The sequence below is a fragment of the Chelmon rostratus genome, chromosome 2 (genome assembly GCF_017976325.1).
Source record: "Chelmon rostratus isolate fCheRos1 chromosome 2, fCheRos1.pri, whole genome shotgun sequence".
Lineage (NCBI taxonomy): Eukaryota > Metazoa > Chordata > Actinopteri > Chaetodontiformes > Chaetodontidae > Chelmon > Chelmon rostratus.
In genome coordinates, this window is record NC_055659.1 from 29,744,028 (window position 1) to 29,763,762 (window position 19,735).

General features: G+C 40.1%; 1 protein-coding gene across 1 annotated transcript in view; it reads right to left on the reverse strand.

The window, feature by feature from the left end:
* Positions 1-5,770: 5,770 nt before the first annotated feature.
* nfasca (neurofascin homolog (chicken) a) overlaps positions 5,771-19,735 on the reverse strand; it is a 50,940-nt gene continuing 36,975 nt past the window's right edge. The window contains exons 23-26 of the mRNA XM_041962918.1: positions 17,775-17,903; positions 16,838-16,873; positions 16,112-16,181; positions 5,771-6,347 (exon numbers count right to left, since the gene is read on the reverse strand). Of these exons, the coding sequence (XP_041818852.1) occupies positions 6,119-6,347; positions 16,112-16,181; positions 16,838-16,873; positions 17,775-17,903 (464 nt within the window). The 3' untranslated portion in view covers positions 5,771-6,118. The remainder of the gene's footprint in view (positions 6,348-16,111; positions 16,182-16,837; positions 16,874-17,774; positions 17,904-19,735) is intronic.

Genomic DNA, 19,735 nt, shown 5'->3' on the forward strand with positions numbered 1-19,735 from the left:
CACTGTTATTTTGCACTAGCTGTAGATTAAGGTTGTATACTTATCACCTAATCATAATGCATTGTCTTAGAACGTACCTTTTTATGGTTGTTTGGTGATTTACATTAGTTATTTTAAGCCATTTATTTTAAGTGGCTAGTGGCTAGTGTTCAGAGACGACTGGTGTTCAGAGACGACTGGGCACAAGAGACAAAAAGATCAGTGCTTCTCACTGATTGGCCACAGGAAGTGAAAATGTCATTTTTTTGTGGAAATACTTTGCTTAGTTTGGACTGTATGTCAGAGTGGTTAACATGAACCTTATGTCTCCTTGGTGTTGCCAAACATCAACACAACCTTAATCATTGTTTTACACTTGTTACAGACTTTGCACCCTAATTTAAGATAGAACTTGGGTATAACTGGAGCTACAGGCCAAAGACCCCACCATCCTGCACAGGATAAGCAACTGCAGATAGTGGATGGATGATGTGACTTCAAGGCAATTTAGCATTGGCTTCAGCATTTGGAAATGGCAGTGGTCCCTGGTGCAAATCAGATGGTTATATGAAGACAGTGATGGTGGGCTGATTGCATAATTATGACTGATTTGTGAAGAATAATTCACAACAGTCAGATGTTAGAAAAACAGCAAAAATGACAAATGATGAAATCTGTTGAGATGGAAGCTGTACACTAGTAGTCATAATCAACTGTTTACAGATGTTGACCTAACAGCTGATGACCTCAAAAGTAACTGCTAAGTGCTGGATTACATTACCGGTGGGATCTCTAATAATAACTGTTCAACTATCCACAATGTCAGAAATGACACTTTTCTTATTTCGTCTGAAACCACAATAAAATCTGCTTTGAAAATGCCACAAAAGCCCAGAGATGAACAGAGACCAGCCGTCAGGAGGTAGAGAAAAGGAGATAGCTTTACTATAAAGAAGGCGTCGCTAGCAGAAGTTGCAACATCTCATCATACACGCATACATGGTGAATATATTTATGCCATTTTCTGTTGAGTATGTACCTTACAAAAGCTGTTATTTTGCGTGTCGAAGCGAGACTTTGACGAGCTGCTCTGTTACACATGGTAAAAACAAGTAGATGCTAATATGAGAGTTCATAAAAAAAGCCAAACAGCACGTGATCAATCATTTAAAAAATGCAGTTGCAAATCTTGTATGTGCACCAGTAAAATTCTAGACATTGCAGCATTTTGAAATGAAGAAAAACACAAAGCTGTTGAACTGGACATTGACATTTTCTTTTTCCCCATGAAAGGTGAGCTGAGGCGATGCGGACAGCAAAAAGAGACGCTCGGCTCTGTACGCACCTCTAACCAACGTGCATAAACGAAAGAACAAGAAGAAAAGCATTGTGTATCAGCAAATATGCATAATTCTCTTTTCTTTGTTATATGGCCAGTCTACGACTTTTCCCCACAGTCATTCACGGGGGTGGGGGTGGGGGCGGGGCGGGTCGGTTCGGGAAGAAAACACTTCCAACGAGTTCAATGTGAAAGTTCGGACCTACATTTCAAACCAGTTTCGATCTCTGTGATTTTTCCACCTGTTTTCTTCTATTTCAGCACCGGGCTCTTGTTTTTGTCAAGATCTCTATGCTTGATGGTCAAACTAACAACCCCCTGTGGTCACACCTGTGTTAGAGTGAACAATACTGCGAAACAATGGCAACAGAAAAAAAACACCCTACTGATTAAAACTCAGAGGATATTGCTTTGAGTTCCTGCAGAAAGACACAAGGGAACATGAGTTTTTGGAAGAGGGAATTAGTGGCAGAGACGTTGTGTTTGAGATGAATCAGACACTCTTGTTTTGAAAGGGGTGAGAAATATCAGGCCAGAACTGTTTTCAAAATGACTCAACATTTGCTGTGTTCCATTTGAGGGGCCTCGTCCTTCGCAGTCTGCAGATTGAAAATGCCGTAAAGGATTGACAAAGTCGCTCCTAATTCAAAACCCCCGCCCAAATTCTGTCAATGGATTGCAGGCCAGTCTCATGCATGCATGCATTTAGGTCATCCTTGTCAACTTGGATTTATATCATATCTCGTATAAAGTCGAGTAATGTAAAGCCAACAGGATGTAAATAATGACTGCTGGGAATACGTTCCACTGTTTGTTCTTGTTTGCAGCTGAAAAGTTGTTAATCACGGGGCATTATGGAGAAATATTTCAATTGAATGATGAAAAGGTTTCCCTTTTCACCTGCTAGATTGTTTTACAGCTCTCCTCCATGCATTAAAGTGATCATACCCAAGTTTATCACTGGTATTTACCCCCTCCAAACCTTTTCAACTAACATCACAAAGTTTAACGACAGCTGGCACCAATCAGGGTGTATGAAAACTTCTTACATTGGTGTTTATTCCACAATCTACTCTACAATAAAAAGGCAGGAACCAAAGATTCGAAAGGTTCTTAAAAGCTCAGGTTATGGGAAGTTATGTTAAATGTAAGATTGTTACACATAATTTTGTAATATTGAGATTGTTCAGGTCCTGTAGTGAAAAGGCTACAGTATTTCATTTGAGGGGAAATTCCTGGTGGTAATGGCATAAAATAATCAGTTTTTCAAGTTGACGAAGAGGACCTGAATGCAGCATTGAGGATCTAAATGGCCCAAAATGGACATTGATGTGGATAGCACAGTGGACATGCAGACACTTGTAATGGCATGACATTGGGCACCTGCATAGGTACACATAATCACACATGTGAAGTTCAGTGCCATGTGCACATGACGACATTTACATCTCCTGGACCCTCACATAAACACAAACAGATTAGTTTTGGTCTGTGTGAGGCTTGACAGGAGGAGCAGACTCAACCTTCAGGCTTCTTAGGTGACCCCTGAAATGGGACTAGCTATGCATCGATAGGCATGTTAGGTGAAAGGCATTATGGGAAGAAGGATTCATCTCAGAGAAAAAGAGAGAAGTATAACAGTTTACAGAAGGGAGTTGGTTCCAATACCTCAGCAAATGCATGTTTTTATGCCTACTAGCAGCTTGTGTGCGACAATGCTACAAACAGTATATTGCAGGAGCACTTACATCTTATTTACATCATTAAGAATCTAACATATTCCTCTTTCACGATATAGAATCCAAACCATTATCAAATCAGTGACCGATAGTCTTGCCACAGTCGGTATCATATTTCACAATGTCAAAGCAAAGGGCAACATAGAGTGAGGGATGATTCTTGTTACTTTTTCAGAGTGCAAATGTTAGTCAAAGCTACATTACAAAGGTGCATGACAGACTAAAGATGCACCTGTCGCATTTGCTTAGTGGACACAGATTTGTGACTTTTCGTTTCCTTTTCGGATAAAGCATTTTTCTGGGGAAATCGACTTTTAAATATTTACAAAGATAAGAGACTTTTTTCAGGACCTACATGTACAGAATATGTGTCAAATAAATAATAAGCAACAATACTCATTTTCTGTGTGATGGAAAAGTTATGTTACATAAATCTGAATAACAACACAGAGTAACTGTAATACAACATGAGTACGAGAAGAGCAGCACAACGGACAGATAAACATGACCTTTTTCATGACAGGTTTTTTTTGTTGTTTTGTTTACAACAGAAAAGCTAGCTGCTTCAAAACTACCTTGAACATACTGTTGTGATTAATGCCTCTCATGTGAACAATAACAGATTCTGGAGACATGTTTATTTTGGCTATTTCTGGTGTGAAACAACAAAATAAGTTGGTCAAAAATGTGTAAAGAACAATTATTAAATTAAGGACTAATATATTAATACCATCCACATAATGTAATAAATAGAAATATAAAATAAATATTTGAAATACAATGTTAACTCCAGTTGCTAACTGCAGTGAAGATCTATTTGATTTAGGGTTTAATAGTGCTGTTGAGTAGCAGGTAAATACAGTATGAATGCCAGAATTACGCGGTGAAACCAATGAGCACTCAGTGAACAATTTGTATAAAACAAAGAAACCCAAGGAAATCACTGACTGTCAGTCCATCAGCCTGCTAACAGAAGGACTACACGACAAATATGGTTGGAGGACGAGTGAAACACTGAGCATACAAACTAGTTCTGTTACTCAGTTTTCTTTTTTCTTTCATTCTCAGCAAAAACTAAAAGGTACAATGATGTGTTTCATTTCAAAGGTGACTGTGAATTTAATGAATACACTTTCATGCTGCAAATCTTGTAATTTAAGTCAAGTATTCTATGCGGCCCTAACACAGTCTTTTTTCATCAGTAATTGATTTGAGTTTATAAAAACTAGAGGGAAGGAAAGAGGTGCAGACCCCTCTGTCAGGGTGGGTTTAGACTCAACATGAAGAGAATTCTGGAGGTGGTGCAATTGGAAGTAAAGTCAATGCAAAGACATGAGGGGACAAAAGATAATGAATTGAGCCAAAGATGTGTAAGGTGAAAAAGTTTCAACTAGAGCAAAGAATTTGTGCCTATTCGAGGTGCTATGTCTTCAATTCATGAACATACAAACATACAGTAGAAAAGAAGTGGATGTTAATGGGTTTGTAAGTTGCTAGCTCAAAGGTAAAGTCTGTGCATTGGCTGTTTTAAGGCGAATAAACACAGAGTGCAAAAAACAAGTGGTGAAATGTGGGTGAAAAAAGCAAGGCAAAAATTTAGTCTGAACACACCCGAAGGATCCTAGCCTCTCATGCTGCATTCATGCCCCAAAGGAGAGAACGCAGATGTTCGCTTCCAACTTAGCTTAAAAACATTACACATTTCAACTTACAGGAGATAAAATTGGGAACTTTGGGGCTGGGATCCCAAACTTTCAGAATTCTGGTGTCCCAATAGAGAAAATGATCACCATGTTGGATTGATGTTGCCATGTCGGGTGTAAAACATACTTTCAAAAGTACCTCCCATTTATTCATGTGTGTAACAAATGAGAAACCAAAGGCAACATAAAAAAAATTATGGAAGCTTTACAGCTGTCGAGTTGATCCCATTTGCCATGAATGCAGCATTATGTATGCTAACGAGGGAATTCACTGGATTGTGAACTACTGGTGTTTCTCAAGCAAAACTACCTTTCCTCTCTGTTGCCTTCCAATTTCTCTTGCACTAAGTTACTACCATGCTATGGTAAATGATATTTATCTTTTAAAACATGGGATTCATTAACAACATACTGCAGCAGAGCTTACAGCTTGTGGCAGAAACAGCTTTTCTTGTGGTGGCCATTTTGAACATCTGCACTAAAACATTGGATTAGAGGTAAGAAAAACATGTCTACCACATCGTACAAGGCAAAGTGAATAAAAGCACGTGATTTGGCCTGCAAGTGGTAAAAAAAGAAACCAAAAATGTGTACTTTTACTAACCAGATTAAACCCAAAATGGTATGGAGGAGGTGATAGTGCATAGTTTTGTAGGGCACTAAAATGTGTGCCATGACTGTATACAGCACTCATTAAGATTCAATGATTCATCTACCAGCTGTGGAAAAACTAAAATCTTTCATTGCGTAAATATCAATATGATAAACATATCTGCCGGCATCCTGTTGAGTTTGACGGTTAGAAGTTGATATGTTACAGGATGGGGCCAGAGTGTGTGTAAGGGACCTCTTGTGTGTACTTTACTGGGATGCTACACAGAGGTATGAGTGGCGTATCTGGAAGGAGAGCACGGAATCTGAAAATGTTCGGAGCAGAAACAAACCAAAGAAAAATCTCTAAAGAATGCTTGTTGATGCCTCCAAGTGCTGAAAGCTGCCCCGAAGGCACACTTCAAGTCTGTGTGGGTAAAGGGCAGGCAGAGCGCAGAGGAAAACGAGCACTGTCCACTTTGTCCAAACGTCACCTCCCAGGGGCCAATTTCTTAGAGCTGGAAACGTAAAATAAAGGCTTGTGGTCTAATTCCACTCCCGTGTTCCCCTGTTGCTTTATCTGTAGAGGAAAGCCTACACAGTCTCCAGACAGGCCCTGCTGCGTTTCTTCTGTGTTTAATGTGTTTCATATATTAATATACAGTATTCATGTGTGTGTGTTTGTGTCTGGTGTATGGTGTTGTGGTTTGTTGTTATGCCCTCGGATCAGAGGGTGCCACTGAGTCCCCCCATGTGCTGCTACAGCGCTACGCCAGCGAGTAGATGGCATTGACGGGCGAGGTGGCCTCAGAGCTCTCGTTGCCCTCCGTCTCGTCCTTGTCCTTCTTCACCGTGTACTGGCCGATGAAAGAGCCGTCCTCGTTGAACTGACCGTCGCCGCCTTCGCCATAATCCACCAGACTGTCGTCGCTTTCCTTCACGTTGCCATCCAGTGACGTCTGGCTGCCCTGCAGAGGCTTGTTGTCCTCATCGCTGCTGCAAAGGTAAACGAGGAGCAGAGTTAATGGTTAGAATGGGAGCAGGACGTTGTTACATAGTGTCAGCAGGAGTTCAGGACCCTGTCGTACCCATCGGCACAGGTTAGGAGGGGAAAGTGAAAGGTTAAGGGGATTGCAGGTAAAGAAATGATGTTAATTCCATTTTCTTTCTATTGACAATTCTTGATGAAGTGACTGAATGTTCAGGTCACTCAGGCCACGTCAGACTAGATTTTTTATTTTTATGATTCATTTCTTTTCCGTGTTTTCCTAAAAGGATGGATTTGAATATTTTCAATTCTATTTCAATACAGTACTGCAGCACATGCTATATGTTATCTGGAAGAGTCCTAGCTCTTTGTATTCATTCCTCCTGACCATACTGGCTATGAGGCAATTCCTCCGTAGAGATTCTTTCTTTACTGTTCGTTAGTTGGTAAGTTAGTTTGTTATTATCATTAATGATAAGCCAAAGATAATGAGAGGCTTCAGGGTTAGCTAAATCAAGAGGATATATTCTTCCTGTAGGTCATGTGTAGGTTTAGTGCTGATGTTTTGTGCCAGCAACAGCAATACATTACCAGGATGTATTCCACCCCAACAAGGAAAGAATGCAACTTTGGAAGATACCCACTCTATTTGGCTGAAGCTCAAATGATTGTTTTTCTGTCCAAATAGTTGCAAAGTTGTGTGTGACATGAATTTCATCATCTGCATATATTGCGATCGATGTCTTCAACAACTCAGTGTGGACTCTACGGATGTACCAGTGCAGCTTGAGTGGTTTTCCACCCAGCTGAGCTACTTTTATGTAGGTGGGTAGGTCAAAATTATTTGGGGCAGGTTGTGATAATTTGGGATACTTTTTGTACCATTTGACAGTTTCCACCAGTGAAGAGTCAGGATATATTTCAACAAATCTCATCTGAGTAGTGTGATCGAGATAGTAAGATATAACACACAATTACTGATAACTGATTATAACCAACAACTAGGTTGAATCCTCTTTCTTATTCCAATTATTCTTCTGTCATATCTCTGTGATAAAAGACTTCTAATCTGTCCATATGAGTGAAAACGTTCATGTTTAACACTTTCTAAAAGACTTTTCTGATGACTAGGCAGGTCTAGACTCTGGTGTCCCGATTGGGCGACTGTTTGTAAATCCAGTCCACCTTTTGGAATATTTCTGGCAAGAAATGATGCTTTTTGAATGGATCAAGGAGAGATTTTGTCTCACATCAAGCTTCAATGGAATTGCATCATGATCAGCATGGAAAGAAGAAATGATTACAACTCTCTCAACCCACATATGGCATCTGAGTATTGAATCAAATAAAATTGAGAAAATCGAAATCTATCCTTTAAAAACATAGCTGCATTTGCATTTTATACCAAAGATGCCTGTTGATCTACAGTTAAAAGTCAGTTTTGCAGAACATTATACAGTATTTGCCTCTATGTTTTAAAAGCAACCCTGTCTCCTCAAAATTACATTCATATCAAACTAATTTCCACTGATATGTTTTTTAGGAAATGCAATTCTGCCTGGAGTAAGTTCTTTGTCAGCATAACAGTGAATGAATCTGCTAATACAAAATGTTTGTACTGAATTATTCTAAAAAATGATGCCACTGCCACTCACTATATTCCATTTGTTTTAGTCTTTCCCTAGCCTGAACCCATCTCATCTCTGACAACCTTGTCCCTATGACTTCTGTACAGTATCAGACTTCCTGGAATAGACAAATATTGCCAGTGAGAATATTCCAGGCAGCAATTATATTTCCTCCAAAATGTATTTGGCAAAGCTACTGTAAACATGGTGTATTTGGTAGGAGACAGGGGTGATTAAAAAAGATGAATACTGTCCTCAAAAATTCCAATAAGACATTTGCATACACATGCTAAAGAGTGGCCATATTCTGACGTGAGATCTAAGCATGAAAACTGCATTGCACCTCATCCGTTGAGCTTGATCTCAGTTCAGAGGATGGCTGCATGTCTCCTAACTTTGATTATAGGGGAACGAGAACTTCATGCACAGGGAGAAAGAGCTATAGACTAGCATTAGCTTTCCCATCTCAGACCAAGCCGGTAGCATAACAGCAAGAAATGCATTTAAGGGATGCAAAAGTGAGACATTTTTCTCTTTCTGCTCAAGTCTGTGTATTGCATTTCAAGATGATCAAACACTGTGTAATGAAATTCCTAGGAGAGGACAGAATCTACATGTAGCTTCTCAGAATCATCATGCTCCATGCTGAAACACTTTGGGAACCACACAAATCACGTGATACATTTTAGAAACCATACAATCAAGAGTACAAATGGACCAGGGCAGACACAGCACGATCAGAGTCCGACAACAACTCAAATCCTTGGAACTCGACTCCAAAATCCAGTATTTATTTTAGCAATCGATAAAAAACTCTTTAAGAGTAGAGCAAGAGGCAGCGAGAGAAGCAGAAACAGTAAAACAATGGACGCTCTCAGAAGACAGGCTGACATGTAACACGGTGAAGAGTTGAAAAGATAAGATGAAGAGAGGGGAAGGTGAGTATATACAAGGGAAGTGTGATAAACGCGAGTTATCAAACAAAATGCTACCTGAGAGGGAATCATCGAGAAAGACGTCTAACACTGTGCAGTGCAGTCTGTAGGTGTGAGGATAGTGACACACATCCTGCTGTGTTAGCTCCAGCACACTGGATTTGAAATCAAACCATGACTATGAGGTTTATGAACTGATTTAGCTATCATATAGCTTTTCACTCAGCCCCCCAGTTTTAGGTGACAAAAGGTAGTTGGACAATTCATCATATTTAGTATTCGGTGTCACATTTTTGTTGTTGAAGTCTCTGACCCTCATTTAGCAACAGACAGTGGATTTATTCCCTGCTGATGCTCTGTCAGCATGTTACTGCAAGCTCTTCACCTTCAGTCAGGTCCTCAGCAGAAACACAGCTTAGCTGAGGTGTTGTGACTCACAGCTGGTCAAGAAGATTCTCGTTTGGTCTTAAAGACTTCTTCAGCTGCTTTGACTGGGTGTTAAAGAGTCTGTTCACCCAAAAGACAAACACATGCTATTTTTTTCCACTTACTTCTTGTGGGATCTAACCACAAGCAGATGTAGTTTTACTTGCACTGGTTCGTTCTGATATTATTGCCTCAACCCTAAATCAGCTGAGGTGAATGGAAGTTTGTTTGTGGTTGACACTAAAAAAAAAATCATGGTGTGAAATCTTTTGCCTTGTGTTTTCTTTAAGTTTGGATGAGTTGATGGAAAAGTCTTTGAGCCTAATTGTGTTAACCACAACTACAATCTTTTCCTAACATTGACCAAGTATGTTTGATTGTGTAAACCTAAACAAACGTTAACCATAGAGGTTGCCATCCCAACAATGCTCATGTTAATCTTTTTTTGTATCCCTGACAAACAGCCCTGTCGTCTTGAACATTTGTAAAATACCCACACATTAAAGATCAAGGTCAGCCCCTCAGAGTTATTGTTTAATTTCAGAGCCAACATAGCAAAAATGTGTCACTGTCCAAATGTTTAGTCCCCATTTACACCTGGTATATTTTAAAAAAGTGACCTGTATGGCTGTTAAAGCAAAGTGTCAATGTGTTGTGATCCTAATGTGATCAGATCTGCCTGACCACATTGGAGGTGGTCTGGCTGGCATCGTGTTCTGTTAGGTAGGTGGGAACACAATCATTACAACATGTGGACATCAGTACAAAACTTAGCATTGATACAAATATTTGTTTTGAGCTAAAATTAAAATACAAGTTGTTAATAAAGAGAGCAAGCGATGTGGCTAAAAGAGACATGATTATATGTTTAATTTGCACTATGAAAGTGCCAAAAAATGTATTATTCAACAGAACTGTATGAAAAATAAAAGCTACACGAGTGGGCAATCATGTAGAGTAAGAAATAACTCTCTCTCTGTGTGTGTGTGTGTGTGTGACACACTGGTCATAATGCTTAACTCAACAACTCACAAACCTCAGTGATTTTTTTTTTTTTTTTTTGCAGGTATCTGGGGCTGATTTGCTACCACCTCAAATTACTTATGCATGGGTTTTTCTCTGGAGGACAGAGATCCGATCACATTAAAAATACCAGGTGTAAACACAAAGGCTAGTTCGGATTGTTTATTATATGGATAATGTATCCACATACAGATGGCAATTCAATGCCAGGTGTCGTGTATATGTAGTTGAAAGAAAAAAGAAAAGAAGGAAAAGTGTTCTGCTGTAAAGTGCAGATTCAGGTGACGATGTCCTCATAACTCATCAATACATCAGATACAGAGTGCACTAAGGTGAGCAGTACAACAATTGGCTGATAGAAAGTGTCTCAATTGCTCGATGTCTTTTGAGTGTGTCAGGAGTAAATCAGAAGGACATCTCTCTATGCACCAGGACCACTGAAGCGGTTCAAGATTACATCTCCAACAGCTAATTAAATCAATCTGGCCAAGAGGCAGAGCCTTTTTCAAACTGTCTGCCCCGGTCGCATTTGCCAAGCTTGCTTTCATTTGTTGACCGTACTGCACCAGCGACTTCAGTGAGCCAGAGGGCTTTAAGAGAGAGCCTTTTCTTTCGGTGACTTCAAAATGTCTTCAGACTGAGAGGGGGCAGAGTCAGGAATGATTCAATTATCTGATTAGGTGCATTTTTGAGTAGAAGAGCAAAGGTGGAGGAAGTAACTTAGAAAATGGGAGTGAGTTTCCGATAACCTTCCTTGCATGACAAAATGTAAACTCACCCATCTGCAGCTCACAAAATCTCATGAAAATGACACCATTAACATGACTATAGAGTCAGGAAGTCAACTCTCTGGGTGGTTTGCCTTTCTTCTACCTCAGCTGAACTTGACAGATTTCTGTCTGGAGCTTTGGATGAGTTTGTTATTATCCAACATCGGATAAACCATGCTTTGAAATGTTTTAACCGATGGAAAAAATGCATTAGGATGCAAGTGGAATGGCTCTAACAAACATTAATCAATTTAAATGCATTGCAAATGAGCAATAGAAGATGAGCTTTTCTTAGAGCAGGATTAAGAGGATCCAGGTGGTGATACAGGAGACTCTTCTCCTTTCATACCTTTGAAGAGACCTTTGGACCAATGAGGAAAATAAATCCCGAAAGAGACAAAGGACACAGACATAAAGTGGGATGGGTAGAACAGAAAGACAGTCATGAGACAGATGGACAACCAGATATGCTACAGATACAGATACTGAAAAAGCAGTTCTAACATTGTCGGTGCAGCGAGATGAGGAACAACGTTAACGTTTATATAAGAGTGGAGGCAAATGCACTTAAATTATCTACAATCCTAATGACAGGAAAGGCTTTAGCTTTGAATGAAATGATACTTCCTTCTTGTTGTGGTCTGTATGAGAGAAGGGCAGCATAGCACGTGTCAGAGCCATCTGATTCCAGCTTGTTACAACTTTGCTCTTGTTTTTGTAGTTTCGGCCATCGTTTGTTTCAGTTATAACACTGAACCAATTGCTGCTATATTGGAACTTTACTTCAACGAAGTCTGATGGGGCAAGAAACACGAGCAAGAAATATGAGCAGTCAGACGATCAGACAACAGCCCAGTATTCTAATCACCACACCTCGGGATGTGTGTCGTCCAGTCGTCCAGTATCAGCGTTCTAGCAGTGTATTCAGATTATCTGAACCACTTTATGTGGAGGCCAAACTGTAAGTGAGCTCATCTGAAATGCCACTTATACCACTTCATTACACAAGAAAACAGAGTACACACAACTAAGAGCACGGTGGCTCAATGTTGCTGCAGGAAGTGGCTGTGTAAACTGTGAGGGATGTTGACAATGGACACTTTGGGTAATCATTTTACTGCTCACCATTGTTGCTTGTGTTTCTTGCCCCCTCTGACATATTTTGTGGAATGTTGCTGGATCCCAGATCTCAGCAGTTCATTTGGTTTTTAAATGCTGATGGGCAACAACAAAAAGAAAGATCCAGGTTGTAATAAATTGGATTTATCCTTTAACAACCACAATATAAAGTCCTGTTTGTTTCTCATGCGGGATGGCAACTAAAACTGTTTTTATTGTCATAGTTAATTATGTTCCATTTTTTGTCCTGCACACAAAAGCACTGCAGATCATCTTAAAGAAGACAGAATGCAAAACAAGGTGGAGAAAACAGGAGATGTACACAAGAAATATTATGTCATGTAAACGTTTACTTTGAAGGATTTTCTACTTTCATTCATGGATCTAAGGGGTTTGGGTTGGATCTTTGAAGTGTGTGTTCAGTCTTTAGTCCTCCAGATCTTCTCCAGTTGTTTTTTGCCTGAATCTGTTCCTTAAGGGTGTCAAATTGTGCCAAACATATAGACCGTCTTGCCCCTCCGTCCTCTCTACAATCCAAATTGATTCCCCTCACCATCTCTCGCCCCATGCACCTGGTGGCGGATGCTTTTTAAATGTCAGCTGGCGGAGGAAAAACAATGCAATTAACCTCGAGAAGGGTGAAAAACATGTTAGTGCCTCCGCTGGAACAAAAAAGGTGCAAGACCTCCGCTACTGTTCACTCAGGCTGCTTTTTTGGGATCACTAGTCGCCTTGTACTGCTGGAGCAGCTGATCCATGAACAGCCTGATGAGATTGTGGGAACGGATGCTTTCTTGCTCTGTTATTCATGGGATGAAGTTAGAGGCAAGGTCTCTGGGTCCCGACTGTTCCACATCAACCAATACACAGGCGACACTGTACAATATTACATTGGGATCAGTGTAGCTGACGTTGTGTTAATGTTGCTCCAGCCTGATAAAAAGCAGCTTCAAGCCACAGATTAGAATAAATGAAACTTTTTACTGTGCAGCAGTGGGCCATGGTCTGTGTGTTTTAATTGACATTTGACTGCTAATGTAGAGCGCTGCATCTGTCTGTTGAAGAGCCGAGAGCTGAAATGTTTTCCCACGCAAAATAAACCCAAGAGGTGCTCTATTCCAAAAACGGTGGCAATGTTTCCACCTGCAGTTTGTTAACTTCGCACTGACCAGACTTTTTAAGGAATAGTTCAGCATTTTGGAAAACACAGTCTTGATGTGTTTTAATGCTTTTGGTCTTTTTCTGTTTCTGTTGTCTTGTCTGTTTATTATATTCATTCACTTCCACAGTCTCTTATTTACTGAACCAGGGGTCTGGCTCAGGTGCCTCCTGATAGGAATCAGTTCTAATAAGAGGCAAAGCTTTGTCTCCTGTTTTTTTTTTTTGTTTGTTTGTTTGTTTGTTTTTTGTTTTTTTAGTTTAGCTTCTGGGCTTTTAGTTTTGGAACAGAAGCCACAGATTTCTGTAAAGAAAATTTGGGATGCCCAAAACAACATCCATAGCGACTAATGTATGGCTCTGTCATTTCCTGTTGTTCTGCGTGTGTCACTTGGATGTCATGTGACCATCATGGAAAGCAGAATGCTCTGGAGCCAGCGCGCCCTGGTGTTGTTTTTAAGTAAATGGGGCTGAAGATTTGGTTGCTGACATGGAAAAGGTTTGGTGCATGGTTGGATTGACAATTTGACACCCATAAAGGAACCAAAGCCTGGCCCTCTGCTGCTTCCTGTCCCTCTCTGTTAATGATATTGAACACTATGGTGTCTATAATATCTCCTCTGTCTATCACATCATTCAAATAGTGCTTTATAAAATAGCGCGGGCCAGTTGAGCTGATATTGCTGACATCATGAATGAAAACTAAGACTCAGCAATAAATCAGGCAGATTGTCGTATTTGGTCTCCCCAAATAAGCTACACCTTCTCCACCCACCACTCTCCCCAGCTCAGGGGAAACACCTGCTCCCCCCGACATGCACAGGCCAAGAGAGATGCCGTGCCGAATCCAAAGTACCTGTTCTCGTTTTCGTTCCTGTCAGGGACAGATGACCCATTTCAGCATGGGGGAAAGAGAGGCGAGACATGAGGAAACAGGAGACAGCAAGAGAGGAAGTGCAGAGAAGGGAAGAGGAAGGAAGGAGGAAAAGCTCCACATGATACATGCATGTAAATCCTTGCATGCACACAAACACAAACACACACAGAGCTGAGTGGACTGGAGGGATTAGCAATCTGAGTAAAGCAATGACCTTGACTGTGAGAGAGAGGGGTTTGGATTTAATGTTAGACTCACTACTGATTAAAAAACAAAAGAGGATCTCACACATACTATATGGATTAATCACACAGCATTAGGCACAACATCACAGCTCCACTCAGGTGATAATAAATAACGGCCGCACCTGTTTGTTTGCTTTTTGTAAATTACCCTGTTCGCTCTCAGAGAGCCATCTTTTGAATTTCAATGCCACCAGATGCACTGCTGCATCAACCAATGACTGTAATCTCACACTTTTCATGAAGGCATTTTACACCGAAGCACAGCTACAGATACAGTATGTACATATAGTGCCTCGTGCTTTGGATATGTATAACATAGGTAGTCTGAATACTATGAAAGACAGGATCATTGCTGATATGTTTATTGATATGTAGGAATTTACGCTATTGTCTTTTCATCAACAGGATGCGAGGCTTGTTCTCATTCTGCGATTAAATGTTTTAGTGCCACTCTCACACAGCTGAGTTAGAACATGTAATAGATTTGGAAAGTAGATTAAATTCAACATGTTTTTAGTAAAGTGGACGGAAAAAGACTCATTCTTCACAAAGAAGAATGAAGCCACAGAGATCAGTGGGACCTGGAAGGAGCAAAGAACACGTCACTTACCAACACGTACTTCACAGACACGTTGTGCAGTATATACAGTACATCCTCACATGTTGTAGAAGTGCACTGTAGGACTCAGTATGTGCCTACTTCACATGAGACGACGTTTAAGAATGGGTGTTCAGATTTACGAAGAAGGCATTCAAATGCAGAATGGCATTGTGCCTCAGCTGCTTGAACTATGAAGCTTTCATCTACATCCACACTAATACAGATAGACATGAAAACACTATTCAAGTGTCAAACACACTGCTGTCTGCAGATACAAAATGTCCCGCATTTTGACATAGTATTTGCTTGCAGAAATGTCAGAAGAATAGGAAACATCTTCCTACCACTTAATGCTACCCGCTGACTAAGGTTAACTTAGAAAATTAAGGGAAATTCCTTGGCAGCATTAAGACCTTTGCATTTAGTCTTCATACAGCACCAACTAAAAGATGTGTCAGCGATGTATCCATAAAGCCTTTTTGAAAAGCTTCATTCTGGGGTAGAAAATGGAAGCTTTGAGATAAAAAGATGTGTTTTTAAATGTATTGGTATTAGTGATGGAAGGAGCCCTACGCACCATGATAACTACTCATAATTAATCATTGCTTGAATGTAAAAGTAAGCCAAACTATGTAACCTTTAGCACATCATTTTCATTAAACAACATACATTACCATCATGTCAACTAACTGTAGTTTAATTATGTTTTTCTTTGTCACAATCTGGTGAAACTGTCACTGTGTGCTGAACTTCAGCTGTAGTCTTCTTAAGACATACAAGATGAGACATGGCAATAGTACTTAGCAATTAAACAACCTAATCCATTTACCACAAATTCACTCAACCACTTAAAAAATTTCAAATTAATTAAATGAATCATTTCAAAGGCCAGTGCCACAAAGCCAGCCACTGAGGTAAGGTGGTAGAGATGTAATTTAGACATGTCTGCTGGAACTTAGGGCCGGGAGTAGTCTGTTTCATTATACTTACTGGTAATCAAAGGATCCATCCTGGTCTTTCTGATCTACTGGGTCCAAAGGTAGATCTTTTTCATTGCGAACTGAGGAGAGAAGATCAAAGGTAACATTTTCAGAATTTTGCTGAGCGCTCCACCGATCTCACGACTACTCATCCAAAGGCTGAGGGGTTCCTGGGGTTAGTTTTAACATAAAATCCTTCTGTTAGTCTGCATCTGGTCATTTAGTTCCACATATTTGTCTCCAGCCTTCACTTTTTAAACTGTTAACTAACACTGTGTCCCAAATCCATACTTATCCCCTAACCATTTACAGTATATATCATATAAACTATAAGGCAAAACAGTGCACTACTTTGTCAGTTTGTGAACAAGAAATGAATGTACTCTGCCATTAACAGGACATGAAATCAGATGCTTGTCGAGAGTGAAAACTTCAAAAGCACAGACTTAAATCTGAGCTGCTGCCACAGTAATCCATGTATACTGTAGTACTGTATGCATTTGGAACACAGGGCACTTTTTAAGAGACTTACAAGCCTGTCTTAGTAGCAGTCGATGAAACATTGGGTTGGGTTTGTGAGGTGTGTCAGTGCTTCGGTCAGTACTGAAAACATACTCCCAGTTTGGAACTCCTCTCATTAGTCGTTTTCTGTCTGTCACTGTTGTGTTATAACCCTTCTCTGACTCAACAGTGGCTGTTAGTTCTTATCTTTCCACCATCACAGTTAGGCACCCACCTAGATATTTTGCGAAACCAGTCACGCAACCACCACCTAGACATTATAGAAACTGCAAAACATTAACACGACTCAATTTCAAACTATTACATTGTCACATACTGTAGCTCAGCATCACTGCTGCATGAAGACTGCTGGCAGAGCAAGGAAAATTTGGAGTTTAGGGGTGATAAATAGATTGACTAAATATTAAACAAAATCTACTAATGTTCACTGTTCTGCTCTGATCTGTCCAACATGCTATTTGCTGCATAATTTAAGAGCATCCTGAGCTGGTAAATAGCAGCCAGGTACAGTTTCGCTTTAGCACTGTGATGACCTGCGGTTTTTATTTTCCTGAGCCAGCTGATAAAAAACAGGCACTGACATTTTGAATATTGGTCTGTTGTTTTCCAGGAGCAGCCAAACAGGTTCCTGCACTTCCACAGTTAAAAGAACAAGGACTGACATTAAATACTCCTAATTAATACACAAAGCATATTAAAGTTTCAAACAGCTGAATGTGAATTTTAATAACTGCTGTCAGCAACCAATAGATTGCAATAGTGACAGCTTTCACAGCACAGCTTACAGTGGCTTGTAACGGACCAAAGTATGAAACATATCACACTAAATACAACAGGTCATACTTCAAAATTAGTACCAGAACCAACATCTGCCACTCAAAGATGTGCACAACTGTGTACATGAGTTTCAGAGCATTCCAGGCTGTGACTGAATCGCTCCCTATTTGCTACCAGAATGCTGATGGTTCAAATGTCAGACATCTCAATTTAGTATTAACCTCAGAACAAACAACTGAGTTTCTTAATTAACATCCAATCAGAGGACTGCAAATTCTGTTGCCATGTCGGTAATGGCAGACAGGCGTTAGAGTTTTGTTGAACTTTGAACTAAATTCAGTTAGCTGTATCAAAGCTGCAGTGTCAGGCCTCACCTGGGTATTTGCCCCCACGACTCCTCTTGATGAAGCAGACGATGAGGAGGATCAGTATGATGAGGGCGATGGCGCACATCAAGCCAATGAACCAGCCTTGAGTGGCTATGTCTACCTGGTCTATGTAGGCTGGAGACATACACAGAACACACACACAGGGTAGGACAGGAGAAGAGAGAGAGAAACACAGTGGAAACACAGTGAGTGATTTTCTGGACCACCATGAGTCACAGCTGACACATCACACAGTCTGTTCTCATCCCAGAGTGCTCAGCAGAAGTCAACAACTCAGAACAAACATCTTATTACTCGCCCCCAAGCTCATATCCAGGATGATGTTGTACAAAGGATCCCATCCATATCAATAAAGTGTTTGTCTCCTTTTCCATTACACAGTGTGTGAATTTTAATCAGAAAAGCGTGGGAGACGTAGGTTTGTGGTGTGAAAATAATTGTCACTTCCAATATACCCAGAGAGATTTCAGTACCACCTGAACAAGACGAATTCTTAGACCGCTGCCAGAAATTCTAACCCTGAAATTTGAATAAGCACTGGCACAGATTTTGGACAATAATGAAAGCGACATTTCTAATATTGAATTGAAAATGAACAGATACTTATCAAAACTGGAGGCCCCATATCCACCACTAAATCAATGAATCCCAAAGGTTTTATCAGATTTTTAGTTCTGGGGAATATTTGGCTACATTTGGCAGCAGGAGACATGAATGTTGCTGTTACGGTCATCACTTTCATAAATAAAGTCTCTTAAACCAAAAAGCTAATGGAGCTCACTCAGTTACTCAGAAGTTCAAGCCTTGAGTTGCAGGTCAAATCCAGAAATTGCAACTGTGCACAATTTAACTTTCCTGAATCTCAAAGCACCCATTAAACTCACCATCCTGTCCTCATTTACTGTCTAATCTTGTTCTGCATTTACAAATGTATCACTGTACTTTCTAAAGATTACATAAATTCAGGAAGATTGACTTAAATGACAACTGCAATTATTTGTTTTGTGCTCACTCAGCAGTGTTGATCTTCCACAGCTAATTAGCAAAGACATAATTAGGTAATTAGCTGCGTTTGTTGTTGATGGATCATATCTAACATTAGGTGGTGGGCAGTAGCTGATAGTGTTTGCATGTTAACATTGCCTTCAGTTAAATTTCCACCTATTTAACATCTGCCACCTGTTCGTTCAGGGCAGGACCAGAAATATGACATATGTGCAAAGCCTAAACTACAGTGGCTAAACTGACACTTATCACTATGTAAAGGCTTTTTTCTAAAGCTAAGCTACAACCCCAATTCCAAAAAAGTCTGTGTCGACACACCTTAACCATGCTCGCCTGGAGCTGCCAGTGGTCCCTCAAAGGACCCGGACTGGTTCAACCCACTGTGGTTCGGCCACAAGCCACAACTTGAAGTCTGGCGAGATGGATTCTCGGCTCGCGTGATCTAGTGTGATTTCATTAATTCAGCTACCTTACAAGGTGATATGAAAGGGGCGTCCTGGAAAAGCTCAGTCATTCACAAGCAACAATGGGGTAAGGTTCACCACTTTGTGAACACGTGAACGTATAAAGGACTTAACTACACGGGCTCAGGAGCACTGCTGTCGGTAAACACAGTCTGTCTGCAAAGGTTACGTTCTATTTTTTTATTTACATTTTACGCACTGTCCCAACTTTTTTGAAATCAGGGTCGTATAATAGCAGGTTAAGTTAGCATTATATTTTGGTATTTAATATTTTATAACCCTCCATGTGCATTTTGTACAGAAGGATCAGCTGATTATATATTATAGTTTCAGAATGCAGAGCATCAAAATCACCAGAGTATATGTCTGAAGATCATAAAGATCTTAAGCAGCATAATAGTACACATATCTTATACCAATTATTATACTTTTTATGTCCATGCAAACATGTGAGTTGTGTAGAAAGTCACAGGAAGT